The 21,206-nt window shown below is 45.1% G+C and overlaps 1 protein-coding gene across 1 annotated transcript; it reads left to right on the top strand.

The window, feature by feature from the left end:
- Positions 1–1,192: 1,192 nt before the first annotated feature.
- LOC139589458 (lipoxygenase homology domain-containing protein 1-like) lies at positions 1,193–20,473 on the top strand. Its single transcript, XM_071425922.1, has 9 exons — positions 1,193–1,198; positions 2,647–2,770; positions 4,494–4,744; positions 6,497–6,632; positions 9,856–10,016; positions 10,339–10,425; positions 12,577–12,712; positions 15,099–15,253; positions 18,504–20,473. Exons 1-9 carry the CDS (start codon positions 1,193–1,195, stop codon positions 18,756–18,758), a joined length of 1,311 nt encoding a protein of 436 aa, XP_071282023.1. The 3' UTR covers positions 18,759–20,473.
- The last annotated feature ends 733 nt before the right edge of the window (positions 20,474–21,206 follow it).

Genomic DNA, 21,206 nt, shown 5'->3' with positions numbered 1-21,206 from the left:
AATCTCCTGCTACAGGGTAGGAAGGTATTACAGCTTTTAGTATAATAATTGAAGGAATATTTTAAAAGGGGAAATCTGTGACTCTTCTCTGGTCTCATTTTCTTTCCTCTGCTGATGTAGTTTAACACAGCTGGCTTTAATCCACAGAAGACCTGACCCCATATTTGTAAATCCTCAATAACAGGATAGTTCAGTGTAATACAAATGCAAATATTAGCACATGCTTCTCCCCCTCCACACAATGCAGGAAAAGTTACAATGCTGGCAGCCCATGAAAAATGTATAAATAAAAAACAGAGAAGTTGTGCTCAATGTCATAAATAGTGGGGGGCAAAAAACACAGAACCTCATTCTCACATCAGGGGTGTAACAACATAATTTTTGACGAGGTTGGTGAGGTTGCTCAAGTCCCAAAACCTGGTGTAGTGTCTACTTACAGCCATCACAGCAACCCTGTACTCTGCCACAAGCCTCCAGGATATTTAAGTAAATAAATAAAATGCAGCTTTGGCCTTGCAAATTCAGATGGAAGGTTGGAGAACTGAGCTAAAATAGCTCTGTTGTTGTCTACTGGTTTTAGATGTTTTTTTCTGTAATTTGTTTCAATACTTGGACACTCTAGTGTTGTCCCTCCAGGATGAACCTGTTCTCATGTTTCCTGTGTTTTCAGAGTGGCTTAATACTCAGAGATGGTTTTCCACCTCTAAATGTAATAATAAACCCACTGAAAGGAACCCAAAGAGGATCAGCTGGCAGAGAGGCATTGGAGTGCTGATATTTCTCCCAAACCTTGTCTATTTTAGTCTCTAGCACTCCAGCTTTCTCATGCTGACAGTCCCAGCCCTGGCAGACTCTGCTGTCTGTGTCTGTGGAGGTACAACAGGACTAAGGAGTGCTACAGGCAACAGCACGGTGTGGGATGAATGACAGGAGGGGAAGCTCTGTTTCCCAAAGAATGGTTTCATAAATTTATCAGAAAGGACAGATTTCAGATTCTCCCTCATTGTTGAGAAAAGTGTCAAGGGCTTTCTATCCATAATAGTGATTTTTTTTCCCCCCTCTGAGACATAACCCACACAAAGGAGTAGAGATTTTGATTTCTTCTCTTCTGACCGAAATCCTTTAATACTCTTCTCTGCTGGTTTAAAATACTACAGTAACTCTATGGCAGGATTCAGGAGTCCAGCAGAAGATGTTGGTAAGAAACAACTCAGCAGGAGATGCCAAAAACTAGTCTAATATTAAAGGGGAATATTGTTCCCCAGCTTGTTTCAGCAAAGTATCACAGAATTCTAAAACAATATGGTTTGACAGGGACCTTAAAGACCCTCCAGTCTCATCCCCTGCCATGTGCAGGGATATCTTCCACTGTCCCAGGCTGCTCCAAGCCCCATCCAGCCTGGCCTTGAATATTCCCAGGGATCCAGGGGCAGCCCCAGCTGCTCTGGGCACCCTGGGCCAGGGCCTGCCCACCCTCCCAGCCAGCAATTCCTAATTGCCAAGAGCCCAAAATCTGTGCCTGCCCTCTGGCACTGGGAGCCATTGCCTGGCTGCTGTCCCTGCAGGCCTTGTCCCCAGTCCCTGGGCAGCTCTGCTGGAGCCCCTGGAGGCCCTGGCAGGGGCTCTGAGGTGTCCCTGGAGCCTTCTCTTGTGCAGCTGAGCAGCCCCAGCTGTGCCAGGCTGGCTCCAGAGCAGAGGGGCTCCAGCCCTGGCAGCAGCTCCGTGGCCTCCTCTGGATTCCCTCCAGCAGCTCCAGCTCCTTGTGCTGCTGGAGCCAGGGCTGGGGCAGCTCTGCAGGTGGGCTCTCACCTGAGCCAGGGGCACAGGGGCAGGATCCCCCCTGCCCTGCTGCCCACGCTGGGGCTCAGCCCAGGGCAGGGGGTTCAGGCTGGGGCAGGTCCAGCTCTCACCCGCAGCACCCCCAGCTCCTTCTCCCAGGGCTGGTCTGGATCCATTCTCTGTCCAGCCTGTCTTTGGATTGCCCCAGCCCAGGTGCTGGACCCTCCACTTGGCTTGGTTAAACCTCATGATATTTGCACAGCTCCACCTCACTGTGGTCCAAATCCTTCCAAATTAGAAACTGTTTCCTGCCACAGGGTTTTAATGGCGGTGCCTTTGCAGTGGTCCCACCCTGGAATAAATGTCTGGGATCTAGTGATAGTACTGTGTCACACAGACTCATCTGATGGTCTGGATTTGCCCTGAAATTCCTAGGCATTATTTTATAACAAGGCTCTAAAGCAGAGACAGAGAACACAGCCTGTTCCCAAAGCAGAACAAAGAGCTGTCGTTCAGCTGATGGAGAAGAGCAAGAGTAGCCAGCACACAGGCTCTGGAGAGGAGGAGGACAGGCCAGGCCAGCTGGTCTTGATAGCAGAGACATCTGGTCTCATACACTGCAAGAGATGCAGAGTGGGCTCACTGGATAAAAAAGAAAGAAAATTAAAAAGCTGGGTTTTTACTCACTGATTGTCTGAAATTCTATCAGCTCTAATTAGGGAGTGGAGTGGGATCTTCTGGAGCATTGAGTACGTTAAATACCAAGTGAGAGTGTGTACATTAAGCTTCTTCTCTTCTACCACCCCATTGTGTAAAACCTTTGCTTTTCCCATGCTGTCTTCCAACGTGGTGTCTCTTTTCTCTCAGGTGATCATTGAGGACATTGGCAATAAATGTGTGTACCAATTCCCAGTTGGACGCTGGTTCGCTTTAGACGAAGATGACGGGAAAATCCAGAGGGACATTCTTGTTGGGGGCACTGAAGCCACAGGTAAAATCATGGCCTGAATCCATGGTGGGAAATGGGAAATTAAGGCTATTAGTCATGTTTTCTTTAGAAGATTGAATGCCTTATGCTGAGGGAGGCCTGCAGTGAAGGATCTGCTGGTGGTAGGCTGTTCTGTGTGAGGGTTCCTGAGCTGCCAGCACATTTCCCACCTTTGTGCCTCACCTGTGAAGCTGTGCAGGACCTACGTGCTGGTTTATCATCTGGTGCACCTGGATAAGGTGCTGGTGGGCAGGGAATCAGAGATACAGCTTGTACCTTCAGCAAATTGCTCACCAGCACTCAAACAAAGTGTTTGTTATTTCCAAAAGCACAAAGTAGTGAATGTTGTACTTCACTTTCTTGTCTGGAGAGCTAAACATCCTTTTACAAAACAAGAAGCACAGTGCTGAGCCTAAATCAGTCTTTTTTATTATATGACACAGTTAAAGAAAAGACTACCAAAGTTTATGTCTCTGTTAAAAGAAACCTGGATGTAAAGTCCATAAAAGAACTTGTCACAAAGCAGAAGATTATTTGGATAGTGTCCTGCCCGTATTTATTTAACAGCATGAAGGCAAACACTGTGATGATGCATTAACATCTGTTCTTTACTTCCTTATATGGACTTCAGCATCTACACGTGCATGAGGAAAGTGGTCTGGGTGCAGATCCCTCACTGCAGGATGCTTGTTAGGGAAAATCAAGGGAAGAAACCAGAAATAAATGTAATTCAATCCCAAAAAGCTTCCTTTTTCTTTTACCACTCATAACTGTGTATTTTGTTTTCCTGCTCTCTGGGATTTTATTGAAGATACATCAACAGTAAAGCATGCTTGAGTACTTTTTAATGTAAATTTCAAAGGGAGAATTATTTGTAAGAGAGTGAGTTCTGACGTTTTTGCTTCATCCCAGGTCCCTATTGAAATTTCTGTCTGATTTAATCAAAAAACTTGGCTTAGGTCTCAACTATTTTCTACGTGCTCCTATAGTGTTTAGGTGTTTTTGATGCCATGAGACGAGTTTAAGATCTGCTTTTCTGTGAGGTAAGGCTTGTGGGAAGAAGTGTTTTCATTCTTAGACCAACAGTTGGAGACAGCAAAAAAAACCCCAAGGACGCTTTTATGTAAATAGGTTTCTTTTCAGAGATACTTTTCTTTTTTCCAGCTGGGCTGGAAAACCAAACCTTGTTTTGCTGAGATCTGTGGGTTCTCACTGTGACTGTGGAGGTCCTGATGGCTTCAGCAGCATTATAGGCTAAGAAACAAATAAACCTAAAGTTTTCAGAGTTTTGTGATATTGCAGATTTTGCCACCACTGTTTAAAGAAACACTTCTCCATCCTCTCAGCATTCTCTGACCTATTTGGTGCTTGGTATTTCTCAAAATCAAATTATATACATGCCGACTAATTTTTTTTTTACCTTTCTTCACCTAATCAGCATCACAGAGAGAATAAAAAAGATTTTTTTTTCCCCATTGGGCCATGGAATAGGGAGTTTGTTACCTTATGCCTATTTCTCTTGTGCAGTCTGAAGGTAGATGTGCATTTCTCAGAATTATGTGTGGGACAAAAACAAATGAAGCATTGCACTGTGTGTAAGACAGAAGCCAAAACAGACCAGTGGGAAATCAATAGAATCTCCAACATAAATCCAATCAAAGCCACACCTCTCAGACTCTTTTCCTCCCTTCATTTTTCCCCCTAACCAAGTTTCTGACTCCTCCAGGCATTGTGTACAACGTGGCTGTAGTGACCGGAGATATCAGAGGAGCCGGCACCAACTCCAAGATCCACGTAATCCTCCACGGCTCCAAAGGCCTGAAGAACAGTGGGAAGATTTTCTTGGAAGGAGGTGAATTTGAGCGAGCCAGGACAGATCTCTTCAACGTGGAGATAGCTGCCCTCCTCAGCCCTCTCAGCAGAGTCACCATTGGCCATGATAACTGTGGTGTCAGCTCCGGCTGGTTTTGTGAGAAGGTGAGGCTTAATTACCATAAACTCACAGGATCATTCCGTTTGGAATGAGCTCATGGAGTACTACCACTGGGCCAACACTGCCAAGAGTTCTGTCTGCAGGCAGCTGCTCCCCATTCATAACCTGACCCCGACAGCCCAGACCAGCTCAAAACTAAATTAAGTCTGCTTTTGTTTGGAAGGCAATATCCCCGGTTTAACAAGTCAATATTATACATCACACACGAGAGCAGCTGATTGCCTCAAAGGCACGTTAGATGCATAAGTCAATCTCTCGCTAATTGGGTTGATTGCCCCTCTGCAGTCACAAAGACAGAGATTATTGTTTGCTCAGCTCCAAAAGCACCTTCAGATGTTTGCCCAAGGGGCCGGACAGAAATGCAGCCTTGGATTGTGCTGAGCGTTTCAAAGTTATCATCTATGCTCAGACTGCCCTGAAGTTTCTAGATGCTGTTCTGGAGGCTCAGCAATAATAATAATATAATTTTTTTTTTTAAAAAAGGGAAAAACCAAACAAAAAAAAAACCCTATAGAAAGTGGCTGACCACAGCTGCTACTGGGAGGCAGTGGAGAAATATGCAAATTTGTTACCCAACAACTTATATTTCTTTGAGAAGAATTCTACACAGCAGTGGGGGAAGATGTTGGAAAATTCTTCTAAGTTTAGCACATGGTGTGTGATGCCTATATCCGTGGGTAATGTTTGGTTTTGTACCATCCAGTGCTTAGTACACATGCCAGAGATTAATGTGGCCTTGTGTTAACTCCCTGCATCTGTGACTAATAAGTCTTGTGCCAGCTAACGCTTCCTTGTTTGCTTCCACCAGTGATTAATATGTACTGGTAGATATCTTAGTTTTGAGAACAGAGATGGAGTACCAGAGCAAAGAATGATAAAGAAAAGTACATCACAATGTGGACACATATTTGAGATACTCTCCAGGAAAGAAGATTAACCAAGAGATCCAGGACCATAAGGAAATTTTGGGGAATGGGATGTTCCCAAATGACCACCAAAAATCCCCAAAAGACCCCTACTCATATCCAAGTAACTTCATGAAAATAACAAGCATACATTCATGCATACAGGAAGTGTAATGAATATGTGATAGAATGTGACAAATATGTATTAGTGTAATGTTTGCTCTGTTTGGTTGCTGCTCATGCTTTGAGGTGAAATTCCCATGAAACCAGCATCTTTAAGAAGTAATTTTGTCTTTCCAACCCAGCAAATTGGTTGGAGAGTTTATTTTCCAGCTTTTGGTGACAACAGTAGATCATGTACAAGGTCACCAGGAGTGTGGAGAGGAAGGCAGATGCCTACCCTCAAGCTACGAGGAAATTCAGTTTTCCTGGCAAGCAAAATCAGCTTAGGCTGGATATGTTTGAAGGCTTTTTGTAGCCTGTGTTTTCTGCAGAGCCCTGGCATGGTGCAGGGCCTGTGTTGAAGCTGACTGCTGCAAACACCCTGCCTGCTCCCATCCCCTTCCCCTCCCAGTGTTTCACCTCTTCCTGCTTGACCCATTGTGATGTACTGCTGCAAAAATGGGAATAATGAAAAGATGAATTGTAGCTGTACGCAAACTTGGGATTTGTGCAACCAGTCTGGTTCATATTGGTCCAGAAATGCTGATTTTGAGAGCAGGACCAAGATCTCCAGCTCTGTCTTTGCTCTGTTTAAGTTTTCAGTACCCAGGTCCTGTGGGGTGCCAGTGGCAGAATACTCAAGCTCACTGTCCCAATCTCTTTTCCCAGGTGGTGGTTTACTGCCCGTTCACTGGGATTGAGCAAACCTTCCCATGTGGGAAGTGGCTGGATGAAGATGAAGGGGACGGCCTCATCGAGCGGGAGCTCTACGAAATGGTCTCCCTGCGCCAGAAAAGGCTGAAAAGTAGGTGCAAGTGTCCAGGAGCCTCCTGTGGCCACCACCCCACCTCCCACAAGCCACATCCCCCTGAGTGTCCCCTCAGTGACGTGGGTATAGCCAGGGCCAAGGAGAGGTTCAGGTGGATTCAGTTACTGGAGCATAGAATGGTTTGGGATTGGAAGGGACATTTAAAGGTCGTCTAATTTCAACGCCCTGCCATGGGCAGGGACACCTTCCACTATCCCAGAGTTCTCAAAGCCTCCTCCAGCCTGGCCTCGAATATTTCCAGGGATCCAGGGGCAGCCACAGCTGCTCTGGGCACCCTGGGCCAGGGCCTGCCCACCCTCCCAGCCAGCAATTCCTAATTGCCAAGAACCCAAAATCTGTGCCTGCCCTCTGGCAGTGGGAGCCATTGCCTGGCTGCTGTCCCTGCAGGCCTTGTCCCCAGTCCCTGGGCAGCTCTGCTGGAGCCCCTGGAGGCCCTGGCAGGGGCTCTGAGGTGTCCCTGGAGCCTTCTCTTGTGCAGCTCAACAGCCCCAGCTGTGCCAGGCTGGCTCCAGAGCAGAGGGGCTCCAGCCCTGGCAGCAGCTCCGTAGCCTCCTCTGCACTGGCTGCAGCAGCTCCAGCTCCTTCTGATAGCAGGGGCATGGGTTTCAGCTTTGAAAATACTGCTTTAGGGGAGTATAAAATTAAACTCCTAAATATTTTGAAGAATTATACTCATTTCCTTAAGGTCCACTGTGCTTAGGCTGTGCTTAGGCTCCCTCAGACATCATCTCACCTTTATAAACAAGCCAGGCCATGTTGCTTATCACTACAGAAGGAAAGCTTTCTTATTAGAGACAGGAACAAAAAATACAACAAGGAGACAAACCTTGGTGGGGGAAGGGAGTGAGAACGGGAAATAAACCAAAACTCTTCCTTGTTGACTTCAGCAGTTTTTATTCCTGGCCCTAGAGAAATGACAGGTCCCAGCCCTGTCCATGTGGCAGGTGCGTGCTGGATGCAGAGCCTTTTCTCTAGAGGGAGGCAATGGCACACGTTTGCTGGGAGGAGCTGCTCCGTGCCGTGCCGTGCCGTGTGGGCACGTTCATCCATCCCCAAATTCTCCGGCTCCAGCCTGCTTCTGCACCGAGCCAAAAAATATCGCTGCTGCCCGGCCCGTGCCGGTGTGCCCATGTGTAAACAGAATATTTTAATTAGGATAATAGACACGGTTTAATCCGAGAGTGCTTCGGGTGGGCTCCTGCTTAAACAGCAGTTCATTTGAATAAGCTTTATCTAAATGTTAGTCAGCGTTGTAACCACATTGCACCTCCTGACTCGGTCCATTTAGCTAAAGCATCTGCAACCTTTAACCCCCTATTATCAGCTCTGATTGTTATTGACAGGCTAATTCCCTCACCACTGCATTGCAGGAGATAGACAGAGAGCGTTAGCCTTGAGAAATCTGTGACCTTTAGCTGCCAGATTATAGAAGTGCAAGACTCGGAGTTAGAAAAGACCTATTATGTCATCCCGCCTATCTCCCTGTGCACACAGGACTGTCCCTTTCTGCAGAGATGATCAAAGCTGGCTTCAGCCTCACTTGGGGTATCCATGGTGAAATGTCTCCCAGCACAGCATCCAGAAGCTGCTCCCGCAGCAGATTGCAGCTCCATATGTAGCCTGTATTTATTCTGTGGGTTTTTTATTCCCTCCTCTCCTTATCTTGAATGTTATCCTGGAAACTGTTGTGCTAGGCCTTGTCCTCGCTGGTGTTTGTGCCCTGGGCTTTTGAGAATTTCCAAAGTGCCTGGATACCTCAGTGTGAAAGGATGGGATGCGCCCAGCAAGCCCTGGGAGGGTGATGATGGCAATCTGGGGAGATGCCTGGCCTTCTCCAGCAGCCTCAGCCCTAGCTCAGACACATCTCCCCTGTGTGGTTTCTCCCTGACAGCCCTCTATCAGCATTTAAGCCTGGTACAAGGTCTCATTTCCCCCTCCGTGCATGCTTCACTCCTCCTTTCCCTCAGCAAGGGGTCAGGAAGGCCAAAACAGACAGATGAGAGCAGCCTTTGCTGTCTGAATTGCACTTGCAGCTTTCCCCAGGGAGAACCAAGGTTCTCCATCACATGCCATCCACAGATTTTGCTTCATTTCTGCTCATCTAAAACTTGCTGGTGCTTTTCAGAGAGGAGTGATCATGAATATTTTGTATATTATTAAAACAGGGGCAAAACTTTTTCTGAGCAATCCCTCTTCCCCTCTTTTTTTTTTTTTCCAGTAGCTCTTGTCTCTTTTTTATACAGTCAAACACTGAGAAGACCAGTAAAAACCTAATTTATATGCATGCCATCATATTTTTATATTCCATTCTGGGCTCTGAAGGTCAAACTGTGCTAGTGTGGGCTCGGGTGTACCGAAAGGGTTACCAATCCTCTCATTAGGATTTGTTAATAATTCAGCTGGTGTCTGAGTGAGGAAAGAAGGCTGTTCCTTCTCCTGTAGGCCACAGTCTTAGGGTATGTAATGTAGTATTCAAGAAAGTGTTGGCTGAAGTCGTGTCAAATTTAGGCATTTAAATAATTCAAAACCTTTTGGAAAATATCTTTACACTGACTAAAGATATTGTAGTTCTGAGTGTGTTTGTCCCACATGGTGCAGTCTCACTAGGGATGGATGCCTGAGTGGGCTTTGAGACAGCCTGTTCTGCAAGAAGCATTTTTGGGATAATTAGTCCAGTCTTGGGAGGCTTTTTATCTCAGGATGAGGTGATAGCATGTCTGTGTCCTGTTCCAGACACAGATCAGACAAGTTTTTTAGGAGCTACCTGGAGCTGCATTGCACTGCACAAGTAACTGGATACTGACAAAAGGACAGAAGAATATTTCCCTGAATTTATGGTCTTTGAAGTTGGAAGTTGCAGGTATTTGAGAAGTGAGCTGAAACTACAGCGTTGGGTCACACCCCTGCATTACTCTGTTAGTAGAGTGTAACAAGAGAATATGGTTCACCTGAAAAGAGGTTGTTTATATTTTTCTCATTTTCTTTTAAATGAAATTGCAGAATTATGTTTCCAGTCTCATTCCTGCATGTTGTGCAGCAGCTGATTATGTTTGTGTGGAAAAGGATGCAAGGTCTTTGTCTTTCATCCTACCCTCTCTACCCACCAGGGGAAACAATGATAATCATGTTTCACGTTTTTCACCAGGTTGCCCTATAAAAATTACTTTTTTAAACAAGTAACTTTAACCTTTCCTTCTAGAAAATCCCTGGTCTCTGTGGATCTGGACAAGTGACATTAAAAATGCAGGAACAGATGCCACCATCTTCTTCCAGATTTATGGAGACAAAGGGAAGTCAGATGAGATGAAGCTAGACAACAATTCAGACAACTTTGAAACTGGACAGACTGACAAATTCATGGTATGAACCTTGTGCAAGTGGAAGATTTGGCTTGATATTGTTTTCCAGGGGTTTAGCTTCAATCCTGGGCAGATAATCATCAGTATGAGATTTTTACTACATTAGATCCTTCTAAAGTTGAGATCAAGTCAATCCATTTGCTGGTGATGCAAATGATTTACTTGCATATGGATGTGGCTTGTCTTCCCAAAACAGGGAACAGGCTGATATTTTTGACTTCTCTCTGATTTAGCTCTTAAAAGATGTTCAGAGATGCCCTTTGTGTGTGTGTGCTTTTCTGACTCACAAAAATGGATGTTGCACCATTTTTACCCACTTACAGATAGAGCTTCCTGATCTCGGCAACTTTTATAAGCTTCGGATATGGCACGAGAAAAGAAATCCCTTTGCTGGCTGGCATCTGAATAAGGTGAGGGGACAGCAAGGGAAGGTAGAGCTGGAAAGTCAGGCTGGTCACAGAGCTCTGCAGTGCCAGTCCTGGGTCACAGTGTTCCCCAGCTGGCAGCTGAGCTTCATGTGCAGAGCTCTGAGGTGCCTGCCTTGTCAGAAGGCAATATAAAATGGTGTTAAGTTGCACCTGAGAAGGATTAGATTGAACATTAGGGAAAATTCCTTCGTGGAAAAGGTTGTCCAGCCCTGGCAGAGCTGCCCAGGGCAGTGGTGGAGCCCCCATCCCTGGAGGGATTTAAAAGCCGTGTGGATGTGGCACCTGGGGATGTGGGTCAGTGTTGGGCTGGGTGGTGCTGGGGAAATTGTTGGACTTGATGATCCTGGAGGGCTTTTCCAACCCATATGATTGTGTGATTTTGTGTGTGGTAAATGAGAGCAATGGGGAGAGGCAGCTCCCAACAGCTCAGACTGGTGGTGAAAATCCCACTTTCCCACCCTTCCCATGTCAGATAACTGATGTACTCATCTCACTGCTACCAGGGGTTTCTTCCTTGCTCTTCAGAAAACTTCCTACTCTTAGACACCACTACTGTACAGAAAGGCAAACCCATTCCTGTGGCTTATTTACAATCCCCATAAGAAAAAAACTGATTCCAGCAGAGATTGCACAGTGTAGCATCCCCTGCCCTGAAGTGCTGACAGCCCTGTGATGGGGGCTGAACTCCTGCAGGCTGGAGGAGGCCACAGAGTCTGTGCAGAGGAGAGCAGCCCTGTTCTGTGTGGGAGATGACAAGGGTGACCTGCTTGATGTCCTTTGCTCTACCAGCATTGATTATAGTGCTATCACCCCTCACCTGGATTGTCTGGACAGAAAGTTCACCTCTAAGCTTCACCCCTGCTCCTCCTGAGCAGCTTGGATGGCACTTTCTGCTCTTAGCAAAACACACACCTTGCTCTGGATCTGTAAATAAGTGTGTTGATAAATCACAGTTTACCACTTTAGGCCTTTTTCAAAAGAAATGATCCTATGATTCTATGACTTTGGGAAAATAAGTCTGTTCATGCACACCCATTCTGATGTTTTCTGGATGGATCAGGCTCATGGCACAGGAATCCCATCACTTGTGCACCCATTATAGCATCTAGGAAATTAGATTAAACCTGAATGATGCTTTGTTCCAGTCCTCCCCCATTTCATGCCTGCTTTGCTTCCTGCTGGGTCAGGCTTCCATTCTCTATCATGAGAACCTAGAGCAAACACACTGGTCAGGCCAAAAGTCCCTCGAGCACCACATCCTCTCTCTTGTGTCACATAAGGTCATTGTTTTAGAAGTGTAAGAAAAAAGACAAGAATTTATGATACTTCCTCCTGACATTCTTTCAGGTTTTGACTATTTCCAGTTGGACACTTACTTCCTAAACTGATCTACGAAGCAGAAAGCATTTAGCAGGTTTATTTTTCCAGTTATTGGTTTGAAGTTTCCAGCCTCCCCTTGAACCTTGGTAGCTTTTGGCAAGGACTTCACAGGCTGATTTTGTCTTTTTTTTTTTTTTTTTTTTTTTTTTTTTGCTTAGAACTTTGTTCCACAGGTGTCATTTGATGCCCTGTATTTCTTGAGGCAGAAGAGAGAACATCTGATCCCTCTCTGCCTTCTCCATTGTCACCCGTGATTTTACGGACCTTCATCACACCCTTGCTTTACACACTTCAACAGACAACTGCAGAGCACCACCTTATTTGCTCATTACTCCTTGGGAGTTACTGCAGATCTTTTTTCAGACTTCCTGCAATTTTATTTTTGGTTTTTTTTTCCCCTCAATGCATTGATTCTCATCAGCAAGAACCCACAGCACAAGCCCCATCCCCAATTTGCTCCTTGGGGTTGTAGAGTGGCACATGGTGAGCCATTTGCAGAGCCCCAGTTCCTCAATGTTCAAAAGTTCCTCAGTGCCATGGAATGATTGGAGAAAGGAGGAATGAAAAGCCATCAGTGTGACAGACTTTGCTCCATGCATCACTACAGTGTACAGCCTGGATGATCTCGTTATTAATGTGTTTTATTTCTCTGCTGCTACCTAATCTTGCCTCCCTGGCAAAAAACCTGTCAGGATCTTGTTGCTTTTTTGCCTCTGAGCCTCGGAACTCACGCAGTGTTTTGGTTTAATGAAGGTAACTCTGCTGAAAACGCTGACAAAAGAAAAATACTCATTCAACTGCGGCCGCTGGCTAGATATAAATGAAGAGGACAATGAGATCGTGCGGGAGCTCCCCGCCGAGGGATCTCTGGTGACTGAAGTCATGCCAGGTGAGAGCCACGGGCTCTGTGCAGAGGCTTGCTTGGGACCTGAATAGAAAGAAACCCTCTTTGTGTGAAAGATGCACAGGCAGACTGATGCAATTCAATTAACTTCTCTTTCTGGCACTTTCTCTCTGCAGTATTTTCTGTGCGCATCATTAGCTGCATGGAGCTTGAGAAATCCTATCCTTTTATTAATTTTTTTTTTTTGGGGGGGAGAAGATTTCTCCGTGGTGGGAAATGGGAGATATCTGGCCACAGCACAATCATTTCCAGGGCTTGGGTTTTTTTTAAACTTGTGATTTTTTTTCCAGTCTCCCTCAAAATGTGAAATGCAAGGTTTGAGGAATATTCATGGAAAGCAAGCTTAGCTGAAATGCAGTCTAAAATTTGACAATCATATTTTGGGCTTTAAAGTTTTATTTAGTTATATGCAAATTCATGCAGCTGTATGTATAAATATATAGTAAGTTGCACAGCACAGTGGTTAGTGCATATGCCTCTTTCAGTATGTATGAGCAATCCAAACTGTTTATTCTTTTAATTGAACTGGAGATTTAATTAAGGAAAGCTGCAGAACTTTGCCCTGGCTTCCTGGAGTGGCCATTTCTGCCTTGACCTTGTGTCACAAGAATTAAATCTACTTAGAGGGAGAATTTAGAAGAGCAGAACATCTCAAGGTAGCCGGTGGGATTTTTCATCTTTCCACCAAAGCACCCACAGTCTGCAGACCTTGAGTCCCCCATTTTCTGAAATTTCTGGTTCTGACATTGGTGATCTGCATGCAGTAGAGCAGTTTCTCAGAAGAGGAAGAGTAATTGTAATTGCAGATGTTATTAAAATGTAAATAAACCTGGTTTTGAAATGTATTTTTAATCAGCTGTGGAGAGGGCAGCTCGAATCCTCACTCAGGCACTTTCCTGTGTGGAGAATTTGTGCTGATCAGAGGTGAGATGCAGCATCTCCATGCTGGGCTTGCAGGAGGATTTTGGAGGGAGGGTGGAGAGCACTGCTTCTTGTCCCTTCCCCAAGCTGGAGAAAAGGGGTTCTCTCTCAAAAGTTGATCTATGGGCTGGCTCTTTGTTGTGATATTTCTCTCTGGAAATCCTTCACCCACTGGGATGGCAGGACAGAGAGGAGGGTATGGTCAGGGGAGGAAGGTGTCAGATCAAAATCCACCCAGAAAAACCATACAATGACCTTGAAGGTGAAAAGCAGACAAGACAACCCAGCCTTCTAAATAAAGTTTAGACTCTCATAAGGATGATCTTGAGGGTCTTTTCCAACCTTTATGATGTGATGATTTTATGATTCTGTGATTATAATGCCCCAAGGGGATGGGGCCAGCTGGGGCTGTCTTGTCCCATAAATCCAACATGAACAGCCCATTCCTCCGGTATCTGAGCACTTGTACGTTCCTAACTCTTCTTATCTGTTGGCCATGGCCCTGGATGCTGAAAATGTTGTTTTTCCCACACACACTGCAAAGTTCCCCACCCCCAGGGCCATCTTGGGAGTGGAGGTAGCAGGACAGGGACACTCCACTGCATGATATTTTTCTTGAAAGGGCCAGGATTTTTATGTCCTTGGCTTTCATGGGTTCTCCCAATGCCTCAGGCCTTTCTATTTTAGCTCTTTTCCTCCCCTCCTTTTCCTAGGGGTAATGTGGAAAGCATCCAAGTCAATACACCAGCAGAAGCACCAGCTGGAAGAAGTACGAACACCTAAAGTTAACTACAAGCCTGTCAGGAAAGCAGTAAATTAAAAAAAAAATGGCGTTTTTGGGGTCATTTCTGTGGTTTCTGTCTCCCCAGTGACCAAATACCGAGTGACAGTGTACACGGGCACGGTCAGCAGCACAGACACCAACATCTTCGTCTGCCTCATCATTCTGGGGTCATTTCTGTGGTTTCTTTCTCCCCAGTGATCAAGTACCGCGCGACGGTGTGCATGGGCATGGTGAGCGGCACAGACACCAACGTCTTCATGTGCCTCATCATTCTGGGGTCATTTCTGTGATTTTGTCTCCCCAGTGATCAAATACTTTGTCTGCCTCATGATTCTGGGGTCATTTCTGTGGTTTCTGTCTCCGCAGTGATCAAGTACCGCGTGATGGTGTGCACGGGCATGGTGAGCAGCACAGTCACCAACAACTTCGTCTGTCTCATCGTCTGCCTCATGATTCTGGGGTCATTTCTGTGTTTTCTTTCTCCCCCGTGATCAAGTACCGCGTGACGGTGTGCATGGGCACGGTGAGCGGCAGCGGCACGGACACCAACGTCTTCGTGTGCCCCATCATTCTGGGGTCATTTCTGTACTTTCTGTCTCCCCAGTGATCAAATACTTCGTCTGCCTCATTGTTCTGGGGTCATTTCTGTGGTTTCTGTCTCCGCAGTGATCAAGTACCGCGTGACGGTGTGCACGGGCACGGTCAGCGGCAGCGGCACGGACGCCAACGTCTTCGTGTGCCTCATCGGTGACCAGGGGGACACGGGTGAGCGCGTCCTCTACAACTGCATCAACACCGTCAATAAGTTTGAAAAGGGCAACGTAAGTTGGCGCAGCGGAGCCTCAACATGGTTTTGTAAATTAATTTTTTTTTTTTTAATGTGTGTGTGTAAACTCAGGTGATTTCCTTGCCAGCTCGGGCTAGGGAAGCGAGGAGAAATGAATCTTGTCAACAGAGCATTGTAACAGGTTGCATCTGGAGGGAGGCTTGGGTCGGGGACAGTGTGCCTTTGCTTGATGTGAGCTCATGAAAGAGTCTCTTGGTTTGCTCCTCCAGCTAACTTCTGACTGCTGAAATTGTATCTTCAGACTGGGGAAGGCTTCCAGGAAATCTTCCAAGAATAAAAGAGAGGCTTTTCTCTTCCATCTAATATAGCAAAAATTTGGCTCCCCAGGGCAAAGGAAGAAAAAAGTAATGTGAAAGTCAGAACCCAAAGCCTAACATGTTTCCTTTGTAATTCCTCCAGTCTCTCTCAACCATGCTGCACTCAATTTTATGTCTTATTTTCAAACTTATTTTCAACACATTTTTGTCTGTCCATATCCAGAATGCAGGGGGGTGGAAATGGACTGAAATGAAGACAGAGCTTATTCCCTGGAAAGCTGGAGATAATGAAGAAGTCGAACAGTTGTTAAAGCCCTTGCAGCATTGGCAGTATCAGCAAGCAAATAGTTTGCTGATCTGATCTGTAGGGTCAAGCTACTTAATATGTATCCAATTTTGGATCTCTAGGGTCCAACTTAGACTGGTAAATTGTAATCAATATCTCCAGAAGGAGATTTTGAGAATCTGATCACAGAACTCTGCAGGTTTCCCATCTCTTGTGTCATTATTTGATTGAAGGTTCAGAGTGTAAAGAAAATGAAGATAAAAGGAGGTCACGTTTTCAAAATAGACCATTGAATTTAGGCTTCTGAAATATGCATTAGCACTTTGAATTTGCCTTTGAGTGTCCAGAATTTCCAATTCTTCACTGAAATCACTGAGTTCTTCTGGACTTTAAAAGAACTTTCATCAAGTATTTCTTGTGCTTTTAAAATCTGTCTGTGGAAACGTGGTAATTATATAGTGTGAGAGTCCATTCTGCTTCTAATCATATATGTTTGCATAAATGGACTTTGCAAACATCTTCTTTTTTTGCCTATGCACTGACATTATAGATATTTTAGTTTTAAAAGGTAGATCCAAGCTGTAAAGGATGGCATTTTGTCATTTGATGAGGCCTGTGTTTGCCAAAATGGTAGCAAAATGAGTCGTGTTTTGGTGCTGAAGACTGTTTCAGTGCCATTCCAAAGAAAGATGCTTGGTTTGAAGAGAATACAAATATTTTAAACACAGATAATGGCTATTTTATGGGATGTTCCATCCTTGTCCAAGTCCAGGCTGGATGAGACTTGGATCCACTTGGTCTAGTGGAAGGTGTCCCTGCCCATGCCAGGTCCCTTTAAGGTTCCTTCCAACCTAAACCATTCTAGGGTTCTGTGATGATTCCATGACATTTAGTCACAAAAATAAGTTGTAGGCTAACTTGCATGAAGGAGGATAAAAAGGGAAAAATAATTTTAGCAATCAAATGGTGTGATTAATAGTATGCAGATGACATAAACCAAACTGGAGCCTTTTAGAGGAAAACTGCTCTCCTGGCACGAGGAGCTGAAAGCTGGTGAATGAATGGGAAGCTGTTTAAGAATTGATCCTGACAAACTTAGAGCTCATATATTCAAGAGGCTGAATGAGTATATCTACACTGATTAACTCAGATACCCTGTTAAAAAGAAATGTTGCTAAGTCAGTATGGTCTCTAATCTACAGCCACTTAAACCAATAGAACGTTGATTACCAATTTGGCCTAAAAAGTTTGCCTGCAGATGCAAACTAACAGCCTCTGTAGAAAGTAAGATTTAAAGATGCCTCTAAATTAAGTGTTTGCCCTGTTGTGGTTCCAGTTAGTTACTTACTCATTAATTTATATCAGCCATTAATAAGTAAGGTGAGCATCAGGACTAATGAATTAAATTATATTGACTTGAATAGAGTCAGTGAGGTTTTGATGCCTTAAATCCCCAATTAAGCAGTTTTGAGTGTGTAAGTAGCATTGACATAGGTAAACCCATCACTAACACTTTAAGCAGTGGCAAAATGCTTAGCTGTCTTCATTCTAAAGGTGACTTTGGAGTCCTGAATGATGACATAATTATTATGTTATTTAATAAATTATATTATTTAATAATTTTCAGTATTTGCATAAATACTGCCTTGCCACCATGCTTCCTGCGAGCTAGCTAGATATATGCTACCACCACGAGTGCTTTTGGGACATGAAGAACAACCAAAAGACAGTGGTTTTCTACCTCTTACCTAAGCAAGGCATCTCATCCAGATGGCCACCACAGCAGTCATGCCTCCTTGTTGGGCTACACACTGCAGACATGCCGTGTGTTTACACCCAGGATTTACCACGCTAGTGCCATGTCTGTGCATCTGTACATGGGCCACTTTTGCCTGGCCTGGTTCCCAGAGGAGTAACTTGCTCTCTTAATGCATTTCTCTTCCCTTGTCCATCAGGGATTGTTGGTGCCAGTCAGCTCTTGGGTAACAGAGCTCTGTTCTTGAGGGGCCATTCCTCGAGCTAATCTGTAGGTTGGTTATTTGAACCTATTTCCAGGGGGAAAACAAAAAAGAAAAAAAGACATTAAATCCGTGTCTATTTTGGGGTATTGAGGGTATTTGTCTCCTGGGTTTGGTTCACACCACCCTCCAAACACAACTCATGGAGCAGCTGGAAACATCCCTGTGCAGCCCTGCCCATACTGGCATGCCAGGAAATTAAAAGGGTTTAAACTGTGCTGGGTAGTCAATGCTGCCTGACTTTAACACACTGTAATGACTTTGAGCTGTACCTCCAAACACCTCCATAGATTTGGTCTGAAGTGACCTGCTTCTTACTTCTCAGAAAGCTTGTATCTGAGCTGGGGTTTGAACTTGGATTTCCTGCCTCTCTGTATGAATTTCTTAATAATCAAATTCTCTTTTTTTACAGCTGTGGAGGGCATGCAATGACATGGCAGATTTAAAATGCTGGTGGATCATATATTTACAAATCTAACCTTACACATCTAGCACAAATATTCGGGCTTTTTATTCTTTGGTAAATTCGTACTTTCTCCATCTTGTCAAGAACTTTCTTGCAGCATGCTGATGATGTTGGTTTGATTGCAATAATAAATTTGAGTTGTTTGTGTGCTTTTAGGGAGAAATATTGCCTTACCTTTTTTATTCTCCTCCTCAAAGGCTGATGAATTCTTCATTGAAGCAGTAACGCTGAAGCAGGTGAGGAGGGTGAGGATAGGGCATGATGGCAAAGGAGGAAGCAGTGGCTGGTACCTTGCCAAAGTGATAGTGAGGGAAGAAGGACAGCCAGAAAGCGAGGCTGTGGAATTCCCCTGCTACAGGTACTGGAAACAATGCTTGCAAATTAAGTCTCTGTCTCTGCATTTGCCAGACTTTGAAGAGCCTAGTTGTTGGTCCATGACTGGAATTTTCTGAGCACAGCTTAATCCTTTTTATTTATTCATATGTTCATTTATTTTTTGCTAAGCCTGAAAGCAAAGAGTGTGTTTTGGGAGGTTTAAGATACAGTTAACTCCCCTTACCAAATGACCAGCAATCTGGATTGTGAACTTCTCAGCAATTAGCTCAGTAATGCAGAGAATTTCCAAAAGACAAAATGCAGCCTTCCAGTACCACACCCAGTCTCATTGCAATTGCCTGCTGCAGAAACACACTCTTCAATCTGCCGGTGTTACTGCATGTAATGAGGTTCCAGTCCCTCACATGCACATCCCATCTTTCTCAGAGCAATGGGATGCTATTTTTGTGTTGGGAGCATGCAAAATTATTATGCTGCCATCTCGAGAGCTCCTTGCATGAGGGGAGATGCACATCTTGCAGACAGAGACAGTGTTAGGGCAGAGGGCTGTGGCTTACCCCTGTGGGTGAGTTATAAGTGTAGTCTTCTCTTCCCTAGACAATCCAGTGGCCAAAAGAAATGTGCTGCACTGAGGCTGCCTGTGGGGAACAAGATGCATGATCTGTCCTGGCACTAACTGGGGTCTGCCTCAACACTGCAGCACAAACTAGAGAGAATTGGGTGAAAACATTAAAGATTAACTCCAGTCCAGTCCCACTTACCCTCTCAGGATGTCCACCCTTTAGGATGGACATCCAGTGAGCTCCATTTAACAACACCATTTACCTGTTCTAAAAAAATTATCTCCCAGGGACAAGTGGAATTGTAAAGCTCAAACACTTCAATTATTTTTAAATTGAAGACAAAGGTAAAGCCCCTAAGCTGGTTACTTGTCTCTTTGAAAGCGCTCCTCTATAATGAGGGGAGCCAAATACAAAGCAGGAGCCAGCCCCAGCCTCTTGGCATTGCTAAAGCCCCGTCACATCAGAGAGCAAAGTCACTGTGGAGACAGCACGGAGCAGCAGACACAATGTCATCTTGGTTGTGAAAAGCAAGCCACTCTCTCCCTTCTCAGGGAACAAACAGCCACATACTCATTGCTGCCTTTTGATCATATTTAACAACCATATGTTTTACTGAGTTAAGCAGGCAGGATAGACAGGTTTTTCCTTGGACATGAAGTGTCCATGTGAAGGGCTGTTTTGCTCAGGCTCCTCAGAGATATTTCTGTGTCTAACTGCACACAGCAGCTGGCTCATTTTCGAGATTTCCTTTTTGAATTGTATCCTTATGTGACTGCTGAACCGGGTGTCTTCCATCAGCTCGGAGTGACTCCCTTCCCCTTCAGTTTGTACCTCTTGATCAGGAACGCCAGTGGGCATTCCCCTCAGGCCAGGGTTGGCAAAAGGACAGAGAGAAAAACCCAAGATCTTATCCCCAAAAACATTCATGGTGTACCTTCAGGCTTCAGGTCACCAAGCGACGGAATTCCACTCTTCTTATCTTTCTAAATGTCTCCTTTCCCAAGCGACACCAGTGTTGCTCACCAGTGGCTCTGTTTGCTGTCCTTGTGCCAGCATTATCTCTTTCCTCTCAGATTGAGAAGGTGACATGACTGATCGCCACCAAGCACAGGGACAGCTGCTCCCTCTCTCTCCCTTTGGTGCCCGTGTCTCCCGGGAGACTGCGGCACCATCGCAGTGTACGGGTGTCGTCATGGACTCTGCAGAGATCTGAGGGCAAAGGTGCTCACCCACTGCATCCTCCAGGGGGAGGGATAGATACTTCCATGGCCTGCAGCGTTTGGATGTTGCTCTCCACTCCTGTAGGCCAAGGACAGCTTTATGTCCTCGCTGCTTTGGTAGGAGCTCAGGGAGTCCTGCTCCACCCGCCTCCACAGGGGCAGGAGGTTGGAAAAAGGGTTGTCTAAGAAGAGGAAGTGCAAGTGAGGTTAGTTGGAGGCTCCATCCAAGGGGTGCACGAGGGAAGAATCTCGTTCTCCTTGTTGTTGTTTGTTGCTTGTTGAGACGTGTTGTTCTCACTGCTTTTATCCCCAAGACTTGATTAACTTCCACTCTTCCACACAGCACAATTGCATGGTCTGGAGAAAACACCTTTTGCTGCTGGGTTCATACTGAAAACTGCTCCATTGGCCTTGTGACACTCAGCTGCTCCTGAGAGACAGCTAGGGGACAAAATGCCTTCCATCAGAAACACATCTCACCTGTGCAAAAAGCTCCACAGGCTCCTTGCCCCTATGCAAACCAGGCTGCAACACATGTGAGGAGCAGACACTCTATCAAAACGCTGCCTAACCAGCTTCCTCTCTGACTGGTAATCTTTAACATACCCTTATAGATCTTCATTGCATGGAACTTGCTGAAGTCTCTCTGTTGTTGTTATTTACATATTTATATACATGACTATGTTTTGCCTTTTAATTTGAAATCTTTTCTGTGACTCCATAGGATCATCTATCATTTAGCAATCACAAGAGCTACGTGAGAAGAACTATCTTTGTTGTA

This window comes from Agelaius tricolor, unplaced genomic scaffold, assembly GCF_023055355.1.
Source record: "Agelaius tricolor isolate 1412-34295 unplaced genomic scaffold, bAgeTri1.0.p SCAF_4, whole genome shotgun sequence".
NCBI classification, from domain to species: Eukaryota; Metazoa; Chordata; class Aves; order Passeriformes; family Icteridae; genus Agelaius; species Agelaius tricolor.
This window is presented reverse-complemented; position numbering and strand designations above follow the sequence as displayed.

Bases quoted from the DNA above. Each gene is read 5' to 3' on its own strand.
- LOC139589458 (XM_071425922.1), top strand. The intron at 4,745-6,496 runs GTGAGGCTTAAT...CTCTTTTCCCAG, and splicing joins CCGGCTGGTTTTGTGAGAAG to GTGGTGGTTTACTGCCCGTT. The intron at 6,633-9,855 runs GTAGGTGCAAGT...CTTTCCTTCTAG, and splicing joins GCGCCAGAAAAGGCTGAAAA to AAAATCCCTGGTCTCTGTGG.